The following is a 27448-nucleotide window of genomic DNA, read 5'->3' on the forward strand; positions in this document are numbered from 1 at the left end:
AATATTACACAATTACATTTGAATTAGAAAATAAGGCTGCAATATAACTCGTTTATTAACCCGTAATATCCTTAAATTGTACGGAGTAGATGATTAAGGTATGATTAAGCCCGGTGTTTCTCAATTTTCCTTTGAAGCTCTTCGCGCTTTGCTCCAGTAACCCTGTCGATTTCTTTTCCCCTCCTAATGAACAGGAATGCCGGCAATGCTTGAACTCCGAACTCTTGTGATACATTCTGTTCACATTCATAGATGTTTGAACTCATTAGCACAATTTAGTTGACAAAATATTAATGAATTAATAAAAATAGTGTTGGTAATAAAATCCTTACGAATAATTCATCGATATCAATCTTGTCAAACTCGACATCAGTATAATGAGCAGCAAATTCGTCAAGGACTGGTGCCATGTACCGGCATGGTGAACACCATGTAGCCGTGAAGTATATCACAATCTACAAAACAATGCAAGACATAAGTCAGTATTCTTAAACCTTATGATTGAATTTGCCTAAGTGAGTCACCAGACTGTACGCGTTTTTTTTATTTATAACTTCGTCCACAATTATTTGTTTACCATCATAAAAGTTAAAATCTTCAAGACAGCAAATGTACTCGCTACGTCCCAATCATATATTTAACTTTGATTAAAATATTCTCACAAAGAATAAAAACAGGCAAACGACAAATGTCTGAAACGTAAGGAGTAACATACTAGTTTATCAGACACCTTAGAGGCATGAAAGTAATTCCTCCAACATGCTGAGGAGTGAAAGGCAATGACCCGGTTGGTGTTCGGGGTGTGACCCGAAAACTTAGCACCAACATTGGACCGGTTTTCATAGCGAGACGTTCCATGACCGATAGGCGCCCTCATTCGGCGAAATTCAGAACATTGGGTAGCAGGGAACTTGTAGCAAGCAGGGGTTTGAATGATAGCCCTACTTTGAATTGGCATTTCTCTTCTGTAGTAGCTTGACATGCTTGATTTTTGTAGAGATTTTGGAAAATATATCACAAAAGCAAATTAGTTGTTGTAACTATTTTGCAATTGATTTTGTGTTTGGATTGATGGATTAAAAGTGTTTGATGCATGGGGTTTTATAGTTGAAATGGAATATATTGTCTTACTTTTAAGAAATGTTAATAAATTGTCAATTGATTCCTCTAAAAAAAAACCTTGTGCGGCAGTTGTTTCGAGAGGTGATCAAATGCAGGCTTAGCCGAACATGATCGGGATCACGTTAACTTTTTGGCTCACGAACAAGCGGGTTTTGGATGGGTTTGTGGGCCAGACCTTTGTAATTTTTTTAAAATACATGGTTTATACCCGCTTATTTTGTGGGCTGGATAGACCGGACTCAATGAACAAGATTGGATGACCTCATGACCCTTAAACAGCAAGTACTATTCCACACATGTTTCTTATGTGAAATAGTTAAGCTTGGACTAATCTTGCGGCAACTTCGGTTGACTATTAATTCCATACATGCATTTGAGATTTGAGTGTCTCCTCAAGAACAAAAAAATATTTATTTTTAGCGATTTTGGCTTGGTTGTTATAGTACTTTTGTCAAAGGCATAAAGTGATGCTTATCGGATTACCCATCGGTTTGAGTCAATATTGGGTTACGGGTCATCCGTTTTGCCGGGTTCGGTAGGAACTAATGAGGCTACTTCGGTTATCGGCTTATTCTCTAGTCGGATTGGGGTTGGTTTCGATTCCCCCAATTTCCGGTTATATCGGGTGGGTTTCGGGTGGGCGTCCCGACTTTTGCGTTTAAGTGCATTGTACAGTGTAGAACGATTTCTTTGTTTATAAATTACTCCCTCCGTTATAGTCAATATACGGAGTAATTGTCTATTATATTATCTTAATTCTTATGGGAAATTCAAACATAAATAGGTAAGGTAACTACTGATCAAAATGATAATGATAGATGAATAGTGTTTACCCATTTAAAATATCGTCTCATACTATAAAATAATCTTGTCTTATAGTCTGTAATTATTTATGTTAACGTACAATAACTAGTGAGTACGGTGCATCATGCATGCAATGTACTCCCTCGGTCCCGGTCATTTGTTGTCTTTTTCCATTTTTAGGTGTCTCAGTCATTTGTTGTCCTTTCTATTTTAAGAATGAACTTGATGAGTGATTTGATCATTCTCATTCAATTTGTTCCACTTATCATTTAGTTATTGGCCTTTTTCTCTTTTCTTGTTCTTTGTGCCAAAACGAAAGGACAATAATTGACCGGGATTACGCAATTTACCAAGAAACCCCTTGCATGTATAACTACAGAAAGCAAAAATTTAGGGCTATCATGCATAGTAACACGGACCATGCAGTCTGAAACTTATGACACTACCTTAGTGGTAGAGGAGATAGATAATATTAGCCGTGGCATGCATTATATATAGGTGGCCAAATTTTATGGTATACTCTCTCTGTTTTTTTATTTGTTGTTTTAGAATGATGCACATGAATTAATAAATTATTAAAAATTGATATTTTACTAATTACGTATGATAAATGATTTTTGAAAATCAGACCATTTAGCTAAAAGTACCTACGGAGTAACGAAGTACTCTCTCTCGTTTTATTTTAGATTGCACACGGAACTTCAAAAGCGTAATTTCAAGACCAAATACACACTTTAATTTATTTCAAGACCAAATACACACTTTAATATTCCTGACTAGTACCACTGGGTGGAGTACATAAGTTGAAATCCGTGCCTTATTTCAAGCCCTCCAAATAGCACATGTCACTTTTATAATCTTTACTCTTTACTCATCATGCTTCTTTGTACGTAAGATTACGATTCTACACATGTTTCTTGAGGGGGGACTGATCGACAGTTCATAGACTATACATCTGAGGTAATATCTCTTATTATTTATTTTCTGAGTTTTATTTTAAAGTTTTTGAGTTCTGTTTTAGTGTGAAGTTTTTGAGCACATTTACTAAAACATTACACTAAAAAAATATAATATTGCTCAAAAACTATATTTATAAATGGTAATATGCTCAGAAAAAATGTGCATATGTTCAAAAACAAAAAGGTATGAGATACTACCTCAGATGCGTAATCTTTTTTCTCGACTAATCGAGGAACCAATGTATGCCATGATAGAAAATATCGAATCTTATGTGAAATAATTAAGCTTAGACTTATCTTGGGACAACATGGGTTAGAGTATTAATTCCAGACATGCATTTAAGTGTCTCCCATAAATGAGAGAGCAAATCGTTGAATAATGCCTTGAATCCGGTAGTTGCTATTTAGGATGGCTATTACATGAGAGGTTGGATTAGGGTTTTGCTTATGGATTTATTATAATTTTGATTAGGTTTTAGATAGAATCCTTCATTCCTATATGTACATTTTTGTACATCACTCGAACAGTTATGAAATCTCAACTTCTGTAATTTGAATTTAAAATCAGTAATTCTGTAATACTAATAAAATATCTCTTTCTTACGCAAAGGACGTAACTATGCAAATGCATGGTTCGTGTCATTATATATAGGGGCGGATTATGTTCCAAAATTTTTGTCGGAGTTAATTTTCTATTTTGTAGTTAATGAGGATATACACACTATTGAGTGATACTTAAGCAATATATTGAGCGATATAATTAGGGGTGTAATCGAGCTGATTTGAGCTCGAGCTCGGGTCGGCACAAAATCGACTCGGAATTCACTGAGCTTAAAAAGACAAAGCTTGGAATCTGCTTGGCATAGGCTCGAGCTCTATTTATCTTTTTTCACTTTTAAAATAAAATTAAAAATAAATTTGTTTTAAGATAAATAACAAACATAATTTTTTTTACAATTATAATGAAAAATATAATCATAAATACTAAAAAAAATATTTCAATAATAACACAAATAGTTGCAAAATACTAAAATTGAAAAATAAAAAGATTAAAATGAGCGTAAACAAGCTTCCTTTCCGAGCTCTACTAATAAGCCTGTAATTGGTTCAGATTTGGTCATGCTTAGCTCAAAATCGGCTCGACATCAATTTTGACCGATTTCAAACCAAGTTGATTCTGAGGACTCTACAAATCAGCTCAAATCATTTACAGCCCTAATTATAATATACCCTACACACTAGCTAGAGTACTATCGCGACCGTTAAGGTAGTGTCGATAATAGATATAACACCACAAGATGCATTACTATATTGCAACATTATTTTGATTAAATTATCATTTATCTTTGAATAATAATGATACAACACCACCAAATACATTACGGAGTACCTCTGTCTCAGTCAATCATTTACATTTGCTTTATTTTTCCTCATAAAATAAAGCAAATGTAAACTGTTTACTAGGACATAGGAAGTACTGTTAGTTTGTCTTTGTCACGTATGTTATCTAGACTATACTAACAAGAACAAGAGTTAATGATAGAACTCGTTTTCTCGAGTCTTTTTATTAGCTCACTATATCATAATAACCATATACGTAACTCTTTTATGTCTTAAGACTCGTAAACCATAATTAATGGATTAATCAAGCCCTATGTTTCTCAATCTTGGTACGAATCTCTTGGTGGTTTGTCCCGATAACCTTATCGACTTCTTTTCCTCTCTTGATGAATATGAATGTAGGCATTACAGTTACTTGAAACTCCCGTGATATCTCCTGTTTCCATTTTTATTCAATTTATCGAATTATCAGTAAAAATTATACTAATTGATAAACGTAAAGTATAATTTACTTTCGAGTTGAGAAGAGTCGTACAAATAACTTATCAATATCGTTCTTGTGGAACTCAATGTCAGTGTACTCGGTAGCAAGGTCGTCGACAATGGGCTCCATATATCGGCAGAATCCACACCATGATGCCGAGAAGAATATTACAATCTGTATAAAATTGTACGTATTAGATTATAGGAGTAGTCGATATAATTCTCGACCCAACTTTTATTAAGTATACTCCGTACATGGATATTATCATATATACATACTGGTAGTGCAGATGTCAACTAGTTAGTTTAGCTGCTAAAATCATGAGCAGTTTTTTTATATTTTACATGACGTACATTCGCAAATTGACAATAACTTATTAATACGATGTCATTATATTAACTTACCAGTTTATCCGAGTGCTTAGAGGCTTGAAAATATTCTCTCCAAGAAGAACAAGAGTGAAAAGAGATGACCCGGTTTGTATTAGGCCTAATTATTTCAATAGTCATATTAGATTGATCTTCATTTGAGTTCTTAAAATTACAAGAATCGGTAGCCACCTCACTTTCCGCTGGTGGCGTGTCAGTCCACCGGTGTGCATTACAGCGGCGGTAGGCACGAGGAGTTGCTCTTGCTTTTGCTTCCTTTCTTTCACAAGAGGTAGAAGACACATTTGATCCCATGTTGTATTTTGTGAGATAAAAAAAAATTACGTAAATATTTTTAATTAAATGAGAGCAAGATAATACAATAGAAAATTAAATGGCTTAATTAAATGTTTTTTGTGTTAAGGTTGTTTGTGTTTTGGATGATTATACACTTATACTACTAGGGTTTTTATATACGTCGTCTATGAGAATATTTGATTTTTCCGTTGTTATTCCCACAAGAAAATTTTGATTACATAGGTGTACTATGTCCTAGTTCACTACTCAATAAAAATATTCTTATATATCCAATTCAATATAGAGATCACTGGTTATTATTGAATTCGATTTAGTTTCGGTTTAATTTGGATTGAATCAGGTTTCGTATAGTAATATACTATCGATTTTTCTAACGTGTGTCCTAAGAACACACATTATTAAGCTGAATTAGGAAAGATTCATAACATATTCTCATGGGAAATTCGAGTATAAACTTACTTTTTACCATAATTAGTAAGAATATGTTATGAGTCTCTCCTTATCCAGCTTATTAATGTGTATCCTTATGACACACGTTAGAAAAATTGTACTATTATGCATTTTTTTAAACATCAGATTGATTTGTTAGGAATAAATAGAAAGTTGGAAACTATAGGTCAAAAGGAACACTTTCTTTTTTTTCTTTAACATATTATCTGTATGTGTACTTAGGATTAAACCGCCACCCATGTGTTATACTATTTGAACTTTATATATACCAATAGTTAGTTGGTGCAGTGGTAGCATGGGGCTGCGCTTCGTAGGGAGGTCTGCGGATCGATCCCCCACAACTGCGATTGAGAGGGGTTTAAATACCGTAATCCTTGGACACGCCCCGAAATCCGGATTAGTCGGCCCAATGTGGTTTCGGATTACCGGATGGTTTAGACCAAAAAAAAACTATTTGAACTTTATTTAATTAAATATTATCATCATAACTTCACGAGTACAGAGTAATCCAACATTTTATCAACATAATAATTAATTTATACCCATTTAAATTTTACTTTTGCATATTCAGCTCTCGTTAAAGGATCGATGGCTCAATAATACGTATTTGGACAAATTTTTCGATATATATAGCTTTTATCGAGAAGTATATATTTGGATAAATTTGAAGAAATTGAAATTGAATTTAATAGAATGAACGATGTGGAATTCAACTCCGCCTGTGAGTGTTTTCGGGCATTCGCTGCCGGTCCCAATCCCGGATAAAGGAGAAGGGTTGCGGTAGGTCTGTGGCAGCCAGCATAAAAACTTAGTCACATTTTATGGACATGAATCGGAATTTGAACATCGTTGGGGCGTCTCCTCAGAAGCGACGCGCTGCACTTCTTAGACCCGGGTGTAGTGAAAAGTATGTGAGGGTTGCTAGGTCGTCGCCCGGAAGCGACGCGCCATCTTTACATCTGGGGGTGGTGTCAAATAGGCAAGGGTGCGCTACATCTTCTAGACCCGGGTGTAGTGAAAAATATGCAAGGGTTGTTAGGTCGTCGCCCAAAAGCGGCGCGCCACCTCGAAGTATGGGTGTGGTGTCAAATAGGTTTGGATCTAGGAAGCATGGTCAAGAACGGGTAAAGAAATCAGGACATGACTTTAGGAAGGGTAGTAGGTTACGTTTTGGTACTTGGAATGTTGGCTCTTTGACGGGAGATTAGGCGAGGTAGGGGAGGTTATGAAAAGGAGGAGAGTGCATATAATGTGTCTACAAGAGACAAAGTGGGTCGGAGATAAAGCAAGGGTGATAGCGCCTTGGGGTTATAAGCTTTGGTACACGGGTAAAGACAAAAGTCGTAATGGAGTGGGTATTGTCATTGATAAAGATTACATTGATGATGTGGTAGAAGTATCGAGAAAGAGTGATAGGATTATGAGCATTAAGCTTGTAGTCGGGGATGAGGTGGTGACGGTTATAAGTGCTTACGCACCTCAAGTAGGTTTGGATGCTTCATTCGACGAGCCTTCCGGAAGATTTGGAAGAGGTTGTAGAACGAGTCCCTATTGGAGAGAAATTGATCATTGGTGGTGACCTCAATGGGCATGTGGGTACTAGTCGAGTTGGCTTTGAGAACATTCATGGAGGTTTTGGGTTCGGGGAGAGAAATGAAGCAGGAAGTGACATATTGGATTTTGCTTTGGCATATGACTTGGGTATAATGAACACTTGGTTCGAGAAAAGACATTCTCATTTGGTGACTTATAGAAGTGGAGGTAATGCTAGTCAAATTGACTTCCTTTTGGTAAGGAATGTGTGGAGGAAAGAGTACACCGATTGCAAGGTCATACCCGGGAAAAGTGCCGCAACACAACATAGGCTAGTGGTTCTTGATTTTCGGGGTAAGAGAGACTTGAGGAAGAGAAAGATAATCGGTGAGGCACGGATCAAGTGGTGGAAGCTACAAGGGGGAAACCAACAAGCGTTTTTGGATAAGGTTGGAAGTAGCGATATTTGGTCGGATTGCGAGGAGAAAGATATTGATGCAACGTGGGATAAATTGGAGCATGTTGTAAAGGATTTGGCGAGAGAGGTGTTAGGGGAATCTAAAGGGAATAGACCATCAAGTAAGGACACATCTTGGTGGAACGATGTGGTGAGACAAGCGATAAAGACTAAACGTGAATGCTATAAGGTTTTGGGGAAATGCATGAGTGATGAGAACTTTGAAAAGTACAAGGAGGCTAGACGAGCCGCTAAAAAGGCCGTACGAGATGCGAGGGCAAAAGTTAACCAAGAAGTGTATGCCAGGTTGGACACGAGAGAAGGATATCTATAAACTGGCTCGGATAAGAGACCGAAAGACGAGAGATATTGGGAGAGTTTGGTGTGTGAAAGATATGGACGACAAGGTTCTGGTTCAGGATACCGAAATAAAGGCTAGATGGAGTTCTTACTTTGATAATTTATTCAATGGACATCAGGAACAAGGTTTTGGGGATATAGAGGTAACACCAAGCATGATTAATCGGGAATTTGTGCGTAGAATACAAAAGAGTGAAGTTAGAAAGGCGTTAAGGAAGATGGGGTCAAAGAAAGCAGAGGGACCGGATGGTATACCCATAGAAGTTTGGAGGTGCTTTGGGGAGAAAGGGATCGAATGGGTAACCATGCTCTTCAACAAGATTTGGAGGAGCAACAAGATGCCATCGGCTTAGAGGAGAAGCACTCTTGTCCCTTTGTACAAGAACAAAGGTGATGTTCAAGAGTGTTCCAATTATCGGGGAATTAAACTTATGAGTCATACGATGAAGTTATGGGAGCGGGTAATCGAGCAAAGGCTTAGGAGATGTGTAGACATCTCGGAAAACCAATTTGGATTTATGCCCGGGAGATCGACTATGGATGCGATTTTTATCATGAGACAGTTGATGGAATACCATCGGGACAAGAAGAAGGACTTACATATGGTTTTTATTGACTTGGAAAAGGCATATGATAGGGTACCAAGAGAAGTACTTTGGTGGGCTTTGGCGAGAAAGGGTGTGTCGCGAAAATATATTGACCTCATAAAGGACATGTATGAGGGGGCTAGTGCAAGTGTTCGCACTAATGTTGGGAGAACGGAAGAATTTCCTATTACCATCGGGGTGCATCAAGGTTCCGCACTTAGTCCTTTTCTCTTTGCTATAGTTATGGATGAGTTGACAAGGGATATTCAGGACGACATCCCTTGGTGTATGATGTTTGCTGATGATATTGTGTTGATTGATGAGACAAAAGACGGGGTGGAGAGAAAGTTGGAATTGTGGAGCGGACTTTAGAGACTCGTGGGTTCAGTGAGCGAGGAATAAGACCGAGTATTTGAGGTGTGAGTTCACTAAGGTGGCGGGGTTGAGATCGACAGAGGCGGGGAGTATTATTTTCGATGGGAATGTTGTTGAGGTTCGGATTTCTTCGAGATATCTAGGATCTATTATTCAAAAAGATGGGGAGTTAGACGGAGATGTGGCTCACAGAATTAAAGCGGGATGGTTGAAATGGAAGAGTGCTTCAGGGTTTCTATGCGATAAAGATATGCCCCAAAGATTAAAGGGAAAATTTTATCGCACGGCAATTAGGCCTGCCCTACTTTACGACTCCGAGTGTTGGGCCGTGAAGCATTGTCACATTCAAAAGATGAGTGTGGCGGAGATGCGCATGTTGAGGTGGATGTGCGGACATACAAGGAAAGATCGGTTAAGGAATGAGGTGATTAGGGAAAAGGTAAAAGTGGCGCCAATAGAGGACAAGATGATGGAAAACCGACTAAGATGGTTTGGCCACGTGAGAAGGAGACCTATGGACGCCTTTTGATTAGGAGGCCGGAGACTTAGAGAACAACGAAAAAGGTCCCTAGAGGCAGAGGAAGACCGAGACAGACATGGTTGAGAGTGATAGAGCACGATATGAGAGTTCTGGGGCTTGAGGAGAGTATGGTGACGGAGAGGGCAAAATGGAGGGAAAGGATACATGTGGATTTTTAGTATTTGATGTTTTTTGACATATTTAGTGTTTTTTTTATTTAATTTAAAGAAATTAATTTATTTATTTTTCTCTCCTTTATTACACTTTTTCACCAACCACTTCCTTATAGATTTCATCTGGTTCATTCCGGATCCTTCACTCTATTTCGGTTTTTAAAAATCGTTTTAATCTTTTCTCTCGATTTAAATTTTAAGTTTTTATAAAAGAAAGACGTAATTCGATTTTAAAACCCCTAAGTTCACCTTGACTTTCAATTACATTTTCGTTCTTCCTTTTTGTTTTTCATCTTCCCTTTTTTATTCGCATTTTGAGGCGTGCGTGCACCCATGGACGGTTCGAAAAGATGATTCATGTCAGCCGACCCCAAATCATTTTGGGATTAAGGCTCTGATGTTGTTGTTGTTGTTGTTGAACGATGTGAAATTCACCTGCATGCAGCGTGCACATTCACGTTCCCGACTGAGTTCGGTACGCTTGATCGGTTGAACCTCCAAATTCGGGAACGATCCAAGGCAATATTTTTAAGATTCCACGTTTAAAATGGTAACAACGAGTATATTTTTCTAATTTTCAGGATAAATCTTAAATATTTCCTTAGATGGCTTTTTATCAAAAAAGTAAAAAACCGTTATACAATTTACTTTATAAATTATTTCTCTGTACTACAAGTAATCACTTGTTATCCTATAGTCAACATATGAGAAGAAAAATTATAAAAAAATTATATAGATATATTCACATTATTTTCTAACAATAAGTTTTATTATAAAATCAAATGTTATTTTATATACTCCCTCTGTCCCGGTCATTTGTTGTCCTTTTCCATATTTGGGTGTCTCAGTCATTTATTGTCCTTTCTATTTTAAGAATGAATTTGATGAGTAATTTGATCATTCTCATTCAATTTATTCCACTTGTCATTTAGTTATTGGCCCTCTACTCTTTCCTTGGTCTTTGTGCCAAAACGAAAGGACAACAATTGACCGGGACGGAGGGAGTAATTATTACTCCCATTAAAATAACATCTACTCCTACTAACTATCATGAAAAGTGATAGACATGCATTTTTGGGTAAAAGGGTACTAGATGATTTTACCATGTTTTATAAGAGTAAGACATTTGTTTTACAAGAGATTTTCCCCGTTTCCTAAAAGAGCTAGAAATCGAAGAATTCAAGCTTATGTGAATAAAAATAATTCCTGGTAGAAATAATTAGTGTAATCAGCCTCTTAAAATACGTTTTTACAAAAATATTGTGTAATACGGATTACGGATGCAAACATCAAGTTTTCAAGTTTTAACAATATACGGAGTACAAAATTTTCAGCCAGAGAATCGTGAGGAAAATATGTGTATTACATATTAGTGGATTTTTGTAACAAAAGAAAAAAAATCGTATTAATGAATTTTATTGTTAAAACCATTAAAATAATGAATAGATCAATAACCAAGAGGGGATGTAGCTCAAATGGTAGAGCGCTCGCTTTGCATGCGAGAGGCACGGGGTTCGATCCCCCGCATCTCCATTTTTTCTTTTAAATTTTCAATCAAAACTTAATACTTTTGACCTTTTTTTAAGTGGCAAAATTTCATGAATGTGTGATTCTGTAAAGCCTTGTAAATTATCATAATTAATGAATGAATCATGAAGTATTGAAGTAATACTTCCGTTACACTGTCCTTTGTGGCTCATTTGAAACACGAAAAAAAACTACCGAACTACGAATAATTACAGAAATACATTTGAATTAGAACATTAATCAAATATAACTCCATTATTAAGCCATAATATCCTTAAATCGATCATAAGATAATTAACGTATGATTAATTAAGCACGGTGTTTCTCAATTTTCCTTTGAAGCTCTTCGCGTCTTGCTCCAGTAACTCTGTCAATTTCTTTCCCTCTCCTAATGAACAGAAATCCGGGCAGTGCTTGAACTCCGAACTCTTGTGATACATTCTGTTCACATTCATAAATTTTTCAACTTATTAATTAGCAAAAAAAAGCTGATATTTGACAGCTTTTTATGAATTAAGTCAAATGTTGATAAAGGTCTTACGAATAATTCATCGACATCAATCTTGTCAAACTCAACTTCAGTATAATGAGCAGCAAATTCATCAACAATTGGTGCCATGTACCGGCATGGTGAACACCATGTAGCCGTGAAGCATATCACCATCTACAAAACAATGCAAACCATAAATCAGTATTCTTTAGTAGACTGTACGCGTTTTTTATTTATAACTTTTGACAACAAATGTACTATTCTACGTCACAATCATTTGTTTAATTTTGATTAAAAATACTGTCACAGAGAATAAAAAATCAAACAAATAATTGGAACGTAGGAAATAACTTTTTTTTCGTATAATGGGCCGTGTAGGAGTTATGTATGTACCCGTTTATCAGACGTCTTAGAGGCATGAAAGTATTCCCTCCAACATGCTGAGGAGTAAAATGTTGGATTTGGACTTCCATTAATCGGTTTTCTTATTTATGAAAACGGGTTGAATGCAACCGGTAAAGCCCACTACAGTTATATGATCCATTGGGCATAGGTCTGTCTCAGTCAGTACGGGTAAGTACATAGTGTGATGGTACTGATAAGTGTAGGGCCTGTTTATTATACATGAAAGGGCGGCTTTGATGGGGGCCCAAATAAAGTTCTATTATGGCTAAGTCTCTCTTCCTGTCTAGAATACCTCTAACATATATAAATAGGTTATTGGGTTGACATGCCTCATTGATTGTCATCATAAGGAAACCTAGAAGAGGGAAGAGAAGATCCTAGTATACTAATCATCTTATTACTTATTATTATTATACGCTCCAGACGATCTACTGTTGCTTCCGCTAAAGGTATGTACCCTATACAATGATCCTTATAATTTATCTTACATGTGGTATTAGAGCAGGATTGTATTAGGGTTTTAAACTGATCAACGATCGTCTCTAGTGTCCATAGTTAATACTAACCGATCATCTTAAGAACACGGATTGATTTTCAATACGTTTAGAAAACTGCATGTTTATAATACGTGAAGGCCGTATAGCATGGGTGGAATTTATCCTTGTCGAGGTCCATACCTCCCGCGTTTAGGTTTCATGATTTCATGTTTTAGTGCAATTGGGACACGTTAGATTGTTGATCATGCAATTTGATCAAGTTTTAATTCTTGATGGATCTTACTATGCTTCCACGTATACATATTTACTATTTAGCATATGATCTAATATAATTGTTGTCAATGCTAACTAGTTTTTTTTTACGAGACGTTGGATGGATCTGCCAATTATAGTCTTTTTCATTGACAACCATATATTCGTAATAACATAAACCGTAATAGTTTATTTTGTTTGCATTACATATTTATACTCCTATGTTACATATTAATGATTGTATGTATAAGATTGTAAATAGCATGGGTATAATATATGGGTATTATTCCGGTGAATTATTTTAATTTGAGGTGGTTGACTTGGCCAAAGCGGGCTATCTGCTAATATTTAAAATTATTCAATAAGGATTCCGGAATGTTTGTGCTTCTTAAATTAGTTTCTATAATTTCCTGCCCAAAGGGGGAAGTTGTATAAGTTAATTTAAGTAAGTGGTTGAGTAAATAGAAGTGTAATAATTTGATTTCTTGGAAATTTATCTGCCCAAAGGTGATTTATTTTTGAGAAATTTCATTGTCTATTTACTTGGAGGTAGTTATTATGTCTTGTGTATTCTGCCCAAAGGGGAATGCTTAAAGTATAATATGATTCTTGTTGGAGGTAGTTATTGTGTTTTGTGTATTCTGTCCAAAGGTGAATGCATAAAATATAATATGAATTTCTGTGAGAATATTGCGACTCCCCTGGCATATTCTTGTATAAAGTTATAAAGAAAATATGTGTATTACATATTACTGGATTTTTGTAACAAAAGGAAAAAAAAAACGTATTAATGAATTTTTATTGTTGGAACCATTAAAATAATGAGTAATTGAATAAACAGTAGGGGATGTAGCTCAAATGGTAGAGCGCTCGCTTTGCATGTGAGAGGCACGGGGATCGATCCCCCGCATCTCCATTTTTTTTTATATTAATCTTCGATCAAAACTTATACTTTTGAACTTATTTTTTCTACTGGCAAAATTTCATGAATGTGTGATTCTGTAATGCCATGTAAATTATCATAATTAATGAATTATAAAGTATTGAAATTTGAAATTATTCCGTTACATTGCCTTTGTGGCTCATTTGAAACTCGGAAAAGAAAAACTACTGAACTATTATAGAAATACATTTGAATTAGAACATTAATCCAATTTAACTCCATTATTAAGCCATAATATCCTTAAATCGATCATAAGATGATTAACGACGTATGATTAAGCCCGGTGTTTCTCAATTTTCCTTTGAAGCTCTTCGCGTCTTGCTCCAGTAACTCTGTCGATTTCTTTTCCTCTCTTAATGAACAGAAATCCCGGCAATGCTTGAACTCCGAACTCTTGTGATACATTCTGTTCACATTCATAGATTTTTAAACTTATTAATTAGCACAATTTAGCTGATATTTGACAGGTTTAATTTTTATGAATTAATAAAATGTTGATAAAGGTCTTACGAATAATTCATCGACATCAATCTTGTCAAACTCGACATCAGTATAATGAGCAGCAAATTCGTCAACAATTGGTGCCATGTACCGGCATGGTGAACACCATGTAGCCGTGAAGTATATCACCATCTACAAAACAATGCAAACCATAAATCAGTATTCTTTAGTAGACTGTACGCGTTTTTTATTTATAACTTTTGACAACAAATGTACTATTCTACGTCCCAATCATTTGTTTAATTTTGATTAAAAATACTGTCACAAAAAATAAAAATCAAACAAATAATTGGAACGTAGGGAATAACTTTTTTTTTTCTTTTAGTAGACCGTGTAGGAGTTATGTATGTACCAGTTTATCAGACGTCTTAGAGGCATGAAAGTATTCCCTCCAACATGTTGAGGAGTGAAAGGCAATGACCCGGTTGGTGTTCGGGGTGTGACCCGAAAACCTAGCAATGACATTGGACCGGTTTTCATAATGAGACGGTACATGGCCGGTAGGCGCCTTGATTTGGCGAAATTCAGAACATTGGGTAGCAGGGGACTTGTAACAAGCAGGAGTGTGTATAATAGGCTTGCTTTGAATTGGTATTTCTCTTCTGTAATAGCTTGACATGTTTAATTTTATTTTTTGTGTTAATTATTTTTTGTAAGGAATTTGAAAAATATGTTATAAGAACAAATTAGGTTTATGAATTTTGGTATTGATTTGGTTTTGGTTTGATGGATTAAGAGAGTTTGATGCATGGTGTTTTATAGTACTTGAAATGGAATATGTTGTCTCACTTTTAAGAATTTTTAATTTGTTGTAATATTGATTCCTCTAAAAAAAAACTTGTGCGTCAATTGACTCAAATTCTCATTGCAAAAGCCATGTGTTGTATAATCAATAGTTAGTGAATATAAATTGAATAATTTTTTGTGTTTATAATAAACGCAGGGCGTGTTAAAATAAATGGATGTTTGGTGTAACATAAAGAAATAAGGCCTTAAATATGAATGTACAAGTGTACTATATTTCAAGATTTGTATTGAATTTTATTAATAAAACTTGTTAATTCGGTGACGAAAACCGGAGACTGGTTCCGCCGTCCGTAGTTGCCCGTGGCCTTAGATGCCCCAGATTACAAACAAACGGATTTACGTGATTCACTATCGACGTGGTAGATAATACATCCACCAGTAGAAGGGAGAGATATTTTATTAATATTGAGGAGTTACAGATTTCAGGTTCAGATTACAGAAGTTAGGATATGCATAACTGCGTGAGGTCAAGAGAGCATATATATAAGAAAACTCCCTAAACTCTAAACAGAATTATGGTAAGCCCATAAATACAACACTAGCTCAAACAGATTATTAGGAAAGCCCTAATCAGATATCGTTTGATAGTCGTTTGAAGCGACAACTATCAGATTCACGGCATTATTGAACATCATGAAAATGTCAGCTAGTTTAACTTGTAAAGTTGTAAGGATGGCACTCATGATCTGAGTTCCAAGCTCGTCAATAACATGCTTGCTAAGGTATATATAAGATCGTTAATTTGTTCTCAACTATCACCTCAATTCTGGGAGCATTCAAAATCTCGCAAGTCACTAATCTCTGTCACGACTTATAATAAAATATTATCGTCCTTTTCTTTTGAGAAATCAATCTACTCATTTTATTTGCAGAACATTCTCGTGAGAATCCTACATTAAAAAAATTGATTATTTATGAAAATGTATGTTATAATATTTAATCATGGAGAACGAATATCATGGGGGGTTGAACTATGATATACTAGGTTATTCAAGCAAATGAAACGTATATTGAATATTGTCCTAATCACTTGAAAAGTTCCTTAATTTGTGGCAAGTATCGAATGTTTACACACTCACTTGCTAACAACTTTTCTTTTTAATATTTTAAATTAAATGTTGTAAACTAGCGCGTGGTTGATTTATATTCTTAACACGTCACCTTCCACGAGTGATTTTTTGTAAAGGAGATTTGAACTCATGACCTTCTGGTCAAACTAGCTCAATAACCCTAGTATATGTAAAAAACCAACTACAGTTTAAAACTTTAAACTAATGTGATTAAAGTTACATGATTAGTTTTATATTCTATAACGTACCATTATAGCTCAATGGTGTAATAGGAGTATTATAATACATTCCCACCATCCCGATCATAGTTTATTTATCGATTCTAATTTAGAGTGTTATATAGTTGTATACTTGGTTTTAGTGGTGGAGCTAAGGGGGCTAATAGGGACAGTCGTCTTCCGGCAGTTGAGATTTTCAAAGGTTTTAGTTAAAATTTTCAAAATTTGTTCAAGTGTAACAGTGTATCGTATACTATTACCCATTCGTCCCCTGTTAAATTTTTCACTCCCTTTAAATTTAAATCCTTACTCCACCACTGCATTGCTTGCTTCTGTTACAATATGGGATAAAAGACTTCAAAAGCAAGAGCGGGTCTACGATGATCTTGTGCTACCTTTTAAGATTACGATTCTCTCCTTTCAAACGGGTAGTGACATACACATGTTTCTTGAGGGAGACTAATTGTGGAAGGGAATGTTATATCATGATAGAATTGTTGTAAATTAAAATGTAAATGGTACTCTCCGTCTTATTTATTTGTTTATTTTTATATTTCTTTGGTTTCAATAAATTGTTATTATTTGCCTTTTGCACGTTTGTCGATATTTATTTTATTTCGTAAATTTCTTTACTTATATATATAAGTGTAAAAACTATAGAATTTTGATATTCTTAATATACTTAGACGAATCAAACAAGATCACTCATAACTACTGTTCCGGGTGTAATTCCAGAGCAGTGATTAGTTACCACCCGTGGCTTGTAGAATAATGCCTTGAGCTGAATCCTTCTTGCTCCTATCGTCCCTCGCGGCCTTCCCTGCAACAATGAACGAACTGAGGGCTTGGCTGTGTGCCAAGCGTACTCACTCCGACGCTCAAGTCAGTAAACTTCAAGGATCAAGCTGTGTAACTTGGCTATGTATATATTGTAGAGAGATAAGGGAGATATTACCAGATGAATAGTGTATTTAGGTTATAATTCTGAGATCCTTTCCTCAATGAAGGTTGAGGAGTATTTATAGACTTTCACCTTTTGTCACGTAGTGGCCAAGTGGCCAAGTGGCTAGCAGGTGGAAAGACTGATCTACCCCTCGGCTAAGGGACCTATGGCAGGCCGGCGGACAATGTTGACTCGCCGCCGAGGGGTCTTGGATATGAGTACGCGGATGTGTGTCCCGCCGGCGAGTTGTCACGCCGAGACCCGTGTGGCCGATGGGATGCATCGGCTAGGCTATCTAAGTCGTTGACTTGCTGTGGATATCTTTGACCTTGCTCAGTGTGTTGACTTGGTCAGCGGTGCAGAATATGCCCCATCAATTTGCCCCCAGCGTAGTCTATGCCGTGGTATGGGCTCCGATGTATGTTGAGCATGTATTCTGCACAAGTATTTTTTAGAAATTTTCTGCATCGGCTTCTTCTTGTGCATCGGCGTGGCTCTTGCTAGGCCGTGCCGTATACCATATCCTAGGCCGTGCCGTATACCATATCCCACCTCCACATGGATGCGTAAAGGGCACTCGATGTGGAAAAGAATATGACGGCGGCCGTGACCAAGGTTGAGAGTGCTTAGGTTGATTTTGATTGCCCCGGCCGTGCTTCCTAGCTTGGTTGATCAGGTGGCCGGCGGAGACCAGATACCTAGGAATTCGTTGAGGAAGATGAATAGTTGAAGGGATGTGAACGGGCGTGTTGAAGACGCTTGGTCACTGTTGCATTGATTGACGTTTAACTGTTGCGACGATTGACATTCCGTGGTTGCATGCTCGACACGTGTTTGCTCGTTGATTGGCTGTTGCTTCATGGGCTGTGCTCTGATTGGCCCTTCGTTGTGGGCTTTTTCCCTATAAATAGGGCAGTTTTTCCGTGATTTTGGTCACTAATTTCATTTTCTCAAATTTTCTTCAAAATTTTCGTCTTGCTAAACTGAAGGGCTTCTTTTTTCTTTCAATCTTCAGAGTTTTTGATCCGGCTAGCACTTTTTCTTTTGAAGGTAAACAAACGAATTTTTCTTTTCTTTGCTAGTAATTTGTTGTGAACATGTCTTCTGCCGATGCTGGACCTAGCGGGCCTGTGTCGGAGGGTCCTAGGTCTCCTTCTCCAGAGGTTGATCCTCAGATTCTGGAGGAATGGGAGGATGAAGATTCTTGTGGTGATTTTGGAGATGATTTTGGTGAGGAGGAGGAAAGGCCTCGTCCTAATGAGAGGCAGTACGTCATGGATCACGGTGATGCCTGTAAGGTTCGCCTTGACCGTGTTTGGTCCCATAAGCTTGCCAGTTGCTCTGGTGAGAAACTTTTCGAGGGCCATTTTTTCTTCGGTAGTGGATACGAAATTGTCATCCCTGGGGAGGGTCAGTCCGTCTGTTGTCCTCCGCCAGGCCACACCGGTGTGTACATGCGGCATTTGGAGTACGGTCTCCGGTTTCCTCTGAATGGGTATGTTATGGCCATAATCAAGGCTATGAACGTTGCCGTTGCCCAACTGCACCCGTTGGCCATGAGAACCATAATCGGTTTCGTCTGGCTTTGTCTCTTCAAGGGAGAGTCTCCGACGGTGAATTTATTCCGTCGACTTCATTATCTGAAACCATCAATCTCTGGCCGTGTCGGGTGGTACAGCGTGCAAACGGAGCAAGGTTACGTCTCTGTTGACAAACTCTCTTCTAGCAAGGAATGGCGGGGTCGGTGGGTGTACGTTAAGGTACCGGACGACTATCCGCTGCCCCGCTCCTTCCAGCACCAGGTGAACTTGCGGTGTGAGACTAGGGCGGAGCATGACAGATGGGTCACCCGAAAACATCTGAAAATGGATGCCAGCAGGGTCCATCTGAAGGAGGATGAGAGGTTGGCGATGAGGCTCTTCGAGGTGGACAAGAGTGGGGTGCCGAAAAGATGGATTCCCCCGACGCAGATCATTCTCCAGGATGAGCCACTTTGCTACGTCGGCCTCATACCGGCCCTGGCGCAGGGTGAGTGGGGTCGGTGTGAGGCCCGTCACCGCTCTCAATGCTCCTGTTTTCTCGGGCTTCGATTTATTTCCTCTTCTTGATTCTTTGTTTCTTTTGCAGACCACTTCGGACCGGACCTATCTGAGGATCTTCTTCGGAGAATGGGGCTGCATAAAGACAAAACCGTTGCTAACTTGCATCCCAAGGCTCTGGCCCATGATCGCAGGACGTCGCCGAATGACCTCATGGAACAGCGGCTGAAGGGCTTGAGCAAGGAGGAGGCGCAGGCCCGGGTGATTAGCGGCGTAGTGCGTCGGACGCGGAAAACGGCGTCGAAGCCGGTTTCAACTCCCGTCCTCTCCCCTAAGAAGGTGGAGATTGTTGATATTCCTGATGAGGGGGACTCTGACGCAGAGGGATCTCCCCTTATCTGTAGGAGGAAAAGGGGGGCTTCTGCTGCTGGCAAGGAAGTGCCTTCTCCGGCCAAGAAGGCCAGACATGGTATCCGTCTATTCTGTGGCTTAAACTTAGCCGTGCCATTAGGTGTTCCTGATAAGTCAGTTGATATTGATGCTTTAATTGGATTTTTGCAGATCAGCCGCAGTCGGCCATCGCTCACGTTGGGCGGCAGGCGGTGGGCTTCTCTGCGCAGGCTCGCGATCAGGGCGCCACCGTCACTTCTTCATCCCAGAAGGTTTCCTTCTCCCAGCCGCAGGCTGGTGGCCAAAGTACCACTGCCGTTCCTCCCCCCCAGAAGGCTTCCGTCTCCCAGCTTATAGAGGAAGGCACAAAGCTGATTAGGGAGCTGGCGAGGTGGAACGTGGCTACCGGGGCTCGCCTCAAGGAGCAGGAGAGGGTCATTGCTCGAGCTGTTTCCGAGTGTAATGCCACTAAGCAGGTGGCTGCGTCGGCGAAGCTGAGTCTCCATAATGAGCAGAAGCTCAGGGGAGATGCTGAGAAAGCGCTTTTGGCTGAGCGAAAGCTCCGGGAGGACGCCGAAAAGGAGGTCCTTCTTTGAGAGAGCTAAGGCCGAGGCTGCGGCAACCGGGCGCGAAGGCTCGGGAGGAATGTAGCCTTGCTCGAAGCGTGCGACCTCTGTCTCCAGCGAAGGATCAATACGGGGCATGTTTAAGGCCCAGTGAGCCGATTCGTGGCAAAGAGGCCATCATCAAGCAAAAGGAGGCGGACGTCGATATGCTCCAAACCGTCATGCTCCCCAAACCGTGCGCCGAGGAGTTCGGGACTTGGCAAGATGCTTTGTCGGGAAGTTATCGGGGAGCTTTTCCCTCTTGATGGCTCCTTCCCGTGGGACAGGTTCGACGTGCTGCTTGATGACAGAGTCGCGGCTAAGGAGAAAGCCGCGGTGGAGGCGGCCAAAGAGGCGGCGAAGGCGAAGATGGAGAGGGAGGCGGCCGCGGAGAAAGCGGCTCTTGCTGAGAGGGCTAGAGTGGCTAAGGAGGAGGCCGAAAGGATGAGGGCAGCTGAGGATGCCGAGGCCAAGGCTGAGGCTGCTAGAGAAGCTGCTGGGTTGCCTACTGGGGAAGATGCGGCCGCCGATACTGATGGCAGGCAGCAGCAGGCCTAAGAGAGCAAGTTTACAGCAGATCTGTTTCGACTCCTCACTAACATGTCTTTGCTTGATGAGAACAAGTTTACAATGATCGGTTTCAAATTGTCCGTGGGCCAATTACTCGGCTCTTCCTTCCCGCTATCTCTTGGTATAATCGTAGCCTTTGCTTTTTGTACAACTTTTAGTAGGTTGTGTCTCGGATTATCCCCGCGGGGACGACCGTCGTCTGTATTCTTCTCACTTGTAAATCTTGTAACTTATCTTCTAATAATAATTCGTTTCTTTCGCCCGCGGCCTGGCCGTGGTCTCCATCTCATCTCTATCAGAGTTGTCTTCCTGTATTCTTAATTGAGCGCCCTTCTTGTTTTCGCCCCGGCTTGGCCGGGGCCGTTTTTGAGTACGTATCTCAACTGTGTTTCAACGCTTCCACGACACTTTGGATGTTTTTGCGAGTGTAATGTGCGATGGCTCTTGTCGGATTGACCAGGAAGCGGCGTTGATTCTTAATAGCGTGTTACGTGGCGTCTACCACTCGGAGTGACTGCGACGGCGTCGTAGTTCTTCGCAACGACTGCCGCTCTTGTCGGTATGACAGTGTGAGCCGGCGTCTGTTTCTTGATAGCGTGTTACGTGGCGTCTACCACTTGGAGTGACTGCGACGGAATCTACCTCTTGGGGTGACTGCCGTGGCGTCTACTACTTGGGGTGACTGCGACGGCGCTAATGTCTTCGCAACGCCCGCTCTTGTCGGTATGACGGTGTGGCGGCGTCGGTATCTTGATAGCGTGTTACGTGGCGTCTACCACTTGGAGTGACTGCGACGGAGTCTACCTCTTGGGGTGACTGCCGTGGCGTCTACTACTTGGGGTGACTGCGACGGCGCTAATGTCTTCGCAACGACTGCCGCTCTTGTCGGTATGACAGTGTGAGCCGGCGTCGGTATCTTGATAGCGTGTTACGTGGCGTCTACCACTTGGAGTGACTGCGACGGAGTCTACCTCTTGGGGTGACTGCCGTGGCGTCTACTACTTGGGGTGACTGCGACGGCGCTAATGTCTTCGCAACGACTGCCGCTCTTGTCGGTATGACAGTGTGAGCCGGCGTCGGTATCTTGATAGCGTGTTACGTGGCGTCTACCACTTGGAGTAGGCGACGGAGTCTACCTCTTGGGGTGACTGCCGTGGCGTCTACTACTTGGGGTGACTGCGACGGCGCTAATGTCTTCGCAACGACCGCCGCTCTTGTCGGTATGACAGTGTGAGCCGGCGTCGGTATCTTGATAGCGTGTTACGTGGCGTCTACCACTTGGAGTGATCGACGGAGTCTACCTCTTGGGGTGACTAGTGGCGTCTACTACTTGGGGTGACTGACGACGCGCTAATGTCTTATAACGATCGCCGCTCTTGTCGGTATGACAGTGTGAGCCGGCGTCGGTATCTTGATAGCGTGTTACGTGGCGTCTACCACTTGGAGTGATGCGACGAGTCTACCTCTTGGGGTGGCTCGCCGTGGCGTCTACTACTTGGGGTGACTGCGACGGCGCTAATGTCTTCGCAACGACTGCCGCTCTTATCGGTATGACAGTGTGAGCCGGCGTCGGTATCTTGATAGATCACTGATGGGAAAATTTCGCTTTGGTCACTGTATAGCGGGTTGGTGCAGGGGCTTAAGTCTTTGATCTTCAGGCCGAGGCCGAGGAAGCATTCTCTAAACATGATGTTCGTGTATGCGCCTGTGTCAATCAGGCACCTCTTGACCAGGTGGTTGGATATGTCTAAATTGACTACGAGCGGGTCGCTGTGAGGGGCGATGACCCCTTCGTAGTCCTTTCTTCCAATAGTCATGTCGGGGATGCTTGCAGAGGGGATCCCTGAGTTGGGCACAAAGTTGATGGCCTGATATAGCTCGTTTAGGTGCCGTTTGTGCCCATGAGCGGACCCTCCGTTCTCGTTGCCCCCGATGACAACGTGAATCACTCCTATCCGTTCGAAAACGGACTTTTTATCTGAACTCGCGTCGGTCTTTTGGCCTTTTGCGACGTACTTGCCGAGGCTTCCCTTCCGGATTAGTTCCTCTATGGCATTCTTCAGATGGCGGCAGTCGTTGGTTAAATGGCCGGTGTGGCCGTGGTACTCACAGTACTGGCTCGTGTCACCGTCACTTTTTGGCTTGGGGGGTCTCTCCCACTTCTGGCCCTCGTTTTTGCTCAGGGCGAAGACCTCAGCGGCTGATACGACGAGGGGGGTTTTTTCACTATACCGCCTCTGGTGGTACGTTCCCGAATTCCACCCGGCGCCTGCCGAGTCTTGCCTCCGGTCGGATCTGTCCGACCGTGATCTGTTATTCTCACGGCGTTTTCCATCGGACCGCGAACCGTTGTTGTCGCGGCGTTCTTCGTCCTGGCTGTCCTGCCGGTGACTCCTCTTTTCTGAGTGCTCGGCTTCGCTGGGATCTACCCAGGTCTTGTGATAGTCTTCTACCTTGATGGCCTGGTCGGCCAGCTTCCTGGCGGCGTCCCAGCCTAGGCCTCCGCTCTTGATGAGCTCGTTTTTTAAGGCTCCCCTCGGGAGGCCCTTCATCAGCGCGAAGGCCGCCAGCTCGGGATTAATTTCTCGAATCTGCTGGACCTTTCCATCAAACCTCTTCACGTAGCTTCGGAGAGACTCGCCCCCCTCTTGTCTGATAGTTAGGAGGTCGGAGGTCTCTACGGCCCTTCTCTTATTGCAGGAGTACTGGGTTAGGAAAGCACCCTTCAGGTCGGCGTAGTAGTACACCGAGCCATCGGGAAGCCCTTTGTACCAGCTCTGAGCCATTCCATGCAGAGTTGTTGGGAAAATTCGGCACCAGACCTCGTCGGGCTGCTCCCATACCGACATGTAAGACTCGAAAGCCTCAGCGTGGTCGGCTGGATCGCTATCCCCCTTGTATGATAGGGGTGGCAGTTTTAGCTTGTTTGGCACCGGGACTTCTAGGACGTAGGCGTTGAGGGGTTGCCTGACCACGTGTTGAATGACACGTGGCGATCGGCTCCTCGCATCCCTATCCTGGCTCCTCCCCTCGTAGCGGGAGGGGCTCCTTCTTCGACTATGACTCCTTCTCCAACTCTCCGAGTCGGACTCCTCCGGCTCCTTTGGGGTATGCCTCGTTCGTGTGGCGGGGACGCTGTCCTTCCGCGAGTGCGGGGAGGACTTAGGTCTACCGCGCCCACTTTGGGCTCCCAGCGTCTTGACCGGGTCAACTTCTCCTAGTGCTCCGTTCAGATTTCTCGGAGTCACGTTTTGGGCCCTGGTCTCCTGGGTGGTTTCCGCCGCTCTTGTCGGTGTGACGGTGTGAGCAGACGATTGCTAATTAGGTCCGGACCATTTTCGGTTTTGCTATGTCAACCACATGTCCCATGATGGTGACCTGGTTGGTCGCAACGGCGTATCGGCATTATCGGCATCCCGAACTCCGGTTGGATTACTCCGCCGGTGGAGGGCTGCTCGACTCCAGAATTGTTGAAGGTATCATCTGGGTGGAGGGGCTCGTCGGTTACGAACACCTCTTGCTGTTTCGACATTTTCTTAGCTTTTTGGGTGGGTTTGTGTTTTTGTTTTTTTTTTTTTGTTTTGGGAATGAATGTGACTAGCTTCTAGTGTCGCTCTTCCCACAGACGGCGCCAATTGTTCCGGGTGTAATTCCAGAGCAGTGATTAGTTACCACCCGTGGCTTGTAGAATAATGCCTTGAGCTGAATCCTTCTTGCTCCTATCGTCCCTCGCGGCCTTCCCTGCAACAATGAACGAACTGAGGGCTTGGCTGTGTGCCAAGCGTACTCACTCCGACGCTCAAGTCAGTAAACTTCAAGGATCAAGCTGTGTAACTTGGCTATGTATATATTGTAGAGAGATAAGGGAGATATTACCAGATGAATAGTGTATTTAGGTTATAATTCTGAGATCCTTTCCTCAATGAAGGTTGAGGAGTATTTATAGACTTTCACCTTTTGTCACGTAGTAGCCAAGTGGCCAAGTGGCTAGCGGTGGAAAGACCGATCTACCCCTCGGCTAAGGGACCTATGGCGGGCCGGCGGACAATGTTGACTCGCCGCCGAGGGTCTTGGATATGAGTACGCGGATGTGTGTCCCGGTGGCGGTTGTCACGCCGAGACCCGTGTGTGAGCGATGGGATGCATCGGCTAGGCTATCTAAGTCGTTGACTTGCTGTGGATATCTTTGACCTTGCTCAGTGTGTTGACTTGGTCAGCGGTGCAGAATATGCCCCATCAACTACTCCCTCTGTCCCGGTCATTTGTTGTCCTTTTCCATTTTGGGGTGTCTCAATCATTTGTTGTCCTTTCTATTTTAGGATTGCATTTGATGAACAATTTGATCATTCATACTCAATTTCATCCACATGTCATTTAGTAATTGATCATTTCCTCTTTCCTTGGTCTTTGTGCCAAAACGAAAGGACAACAAATGACCGGGACGGAGGGAGTATATTTTATGTTATGTATTGGAAACTATTTTAATGATTATCTCCCATTATGATGAATAGTGTCCAAAAAGCAAACGATAATAACAATTGACCAGGACAGCGGGAGTATTCTTTGTAAGTAGTATTTTAATAGACGGTAAACAAATGATTGGGATTTGAGACCGAAGGAGTAATATCGAATCTATGTTAAATAATTAAGCTTGCTCTTATCTTGGTTGAGTATTAATTCCAAACAACATATTAACAAATTAATAATAATTTTTGTATAAAAACGTTTTACATTTATGTTGTCGTAAAATCAACTGATGTTTTTACCTAAATAACCTAACTAAGATAATTTCGACTAACCACCAGTTTTTTCTTGATAAGGGTTTCAAAGTATTTATATAGTATGTACAATTCTTTAATCATAAAACCGATTTATGGGAGACTTACTCAAAAATGAGGAGAGGGAGAAGAAATAATCGCAAGGTGAATCGGAGTTTGTTGATTGAAATTTAGGTGAAAAGTTTTAGTTTTTGATTTAAGTTTTCTTAACCTAATCAATCTTGTGATGGTTATTTATGGCTGGCGGCTGGCCTAGTGTGTGTGTTTGCATGCTATCACGAGACAATATTCTTAAAATTGTTGGTAAATTAGCGTCAATCTTCCACGTGAAATTGATTGTTGCCTATGATGGCGGTTATACACTTGATACTTAAGCATACTTAAGCAATACGTTCGTTATATTGAGTGTTGCAATACATTATTATTACAAACTAGAGTACGTAGTTACGTACTTACGTCTACCATTAAGGTACTGTCGATAATAGATACTCCGTAACAAAATACCACCAAACTAAATTATCACTCTTTCAATGATTAAGGAACACCACTATATCAGCAAATAGATTACTACTCCGTACATCATTATAACTAAATTATCGTATCTTTGAATAATGATAGAATACCACCAGATACGTTACTACATTACTGTAGTACTCGACTGTTCGTACTAGTTTTTCACATATGACTAGATTAATGCCGCTTCTAAATTCCAATTATTTGAACTCGTTTTTTAAGGTCTTTTTAGTACGATATCAATTTCTTACATAAAATAACCATGCATATACGTAACTTTTTTCTATCGTAAGACTTGTAACCCATGCATAATTATTGGATTAATCAAGCCCTATATTTCTCAATCTTGGTACGAATGTCTTGGTGTCTTGTTCCGATAACCTTATCGACTTCTATTCCTCTCTTGATGAACAAGAATGTAGGCATTGTAGTGACTCGAAACTCCCGTGATATCTCCTGTTTTCATTTTATTCAATTATCGAATTGTTAGTAATATTATACTAAAAAATCAACGTAAGATATAAATAAATTTCGAGTTAAGAAGGGTCGTACGTATAACTCATCCACATCGATCTTGTGCATCTCTACATCAGTGTACTGAGTAGAAAGGTCGTCGAGGATGGGACTCATGTACCGGCAAAATCCACACCATGATGCCGAGAAGAATATTACAATCTGTATAAAAACGCGTTACATAATAATGTCAATGCAGTTCTCGATGCAACTTTAATTAAGTACTCATACATCAATGGCATGCAAGTTTTTTTTTTTTTTTTTTTTTTTTTGAAAAAAAAAAATTGTCAACTTTATTGGTCGATAACATTGAACTATACATATATTAAGTATTAACCTTTAAGGGTGTCAATGAGAATGGTCTGACAATAACTTATTACAGTATCATTATACTGACTTACCAGTTTATCCGAGTGCCTAGAGGCTTGAAAATGTGCTCTCCAAGTAGCGGTCGAGTGAAAGGAGATGACCCGGTTGGTATTAGCAGAGTGATTAAGAAATGCAACAGGCCTAATAATTTCAATCATATTATTTGA

General features: G+C 40.6%; 2 protein-coding genes and 2 non-coding genes across 4 annotated transcripts; 2 read left to right on the forward strand and 2 right to left on the reverse strand.

Moving 5' to 3' along the window:
- Positions 1-4248: 4248 nt before the first annotated feature.
- Positions 4249-5414, reverse strand: LOC141602344 (thioredoxin H2-like). Its single transcript, XM_074422640.1, has 3 exons — positions 5115-5414; positions 4762-4884; positions 4249-4662 (listed from the first exon to the last, which is right to left on the reverse strand). The coding sequence occupies exons 1-3, from the start codon at positions 5391-5393 to the stop codon at positions 4531-4533; spliced, it is 534 nt and encodes a 177-aa protein (XP_074278741.1). The 5' UTR covers positions 5394-5414; the 3' UTR covers positions 4249-4530.
- A 5897-nt stretch (positions 5415-11311) lies between these two features.
- TRNAA-UGC (transfer RNA alanine (anticodon UGC)) lies at positions 11312-11384 on the forward strand. Its single transcript has one exon. It is a non-coding gene; the product is annotated as a tRNA-Ala (tRNA).
- A 2481-nt stretch (positions 11385-13865) lies between these two features.
- Positions 13866-13938, forward strand: TRNAA-UGC (transfer RNA alanine (anticodon UGC)). The gene has a single exon. It is a non-coding gene; the product is annotated as a tRNA-Ala (tRNA).
- A 301-nt stretch (positions 13939-14239) lies between these two features.
- On the reverse strand, positions 14240-15085 carry LOC141599991 (thioredoxin H5-like). Its single transcript, XM_074420140.1, has 3 exons — positions 14819-15085; positions 14476-14598; positions 14240-14371 (listed from the first exon to the last, which is right to left on the reverse strand). The coding sequence occupies exons 1-3, from the start codon at positions 15083-15085 to the stop codon at positions 14240-14242; spliced, it is 522 nt and encodes a 173-aa protein (XP_074276241.1).
- Positions 15086-27448: the final 12363 nt, after the last annotated feature.

The sequence above is a fragment of the Silene latifolia genome, chromosome 9 (genome assembly GCF_048544455.1).
Source record: "Silene latifolia isolate original U9 population chromosome 9, ASM4854445v1, whole genome shotgun sequence".
In the NCBI taxonomy this organism is placed as follows: Eukaryota; Viridiplantae; Streptophyta; class Magnoliopsida; order Caryophyllales; family Caryophyllaceae; genus Silene; species Silene latifolia.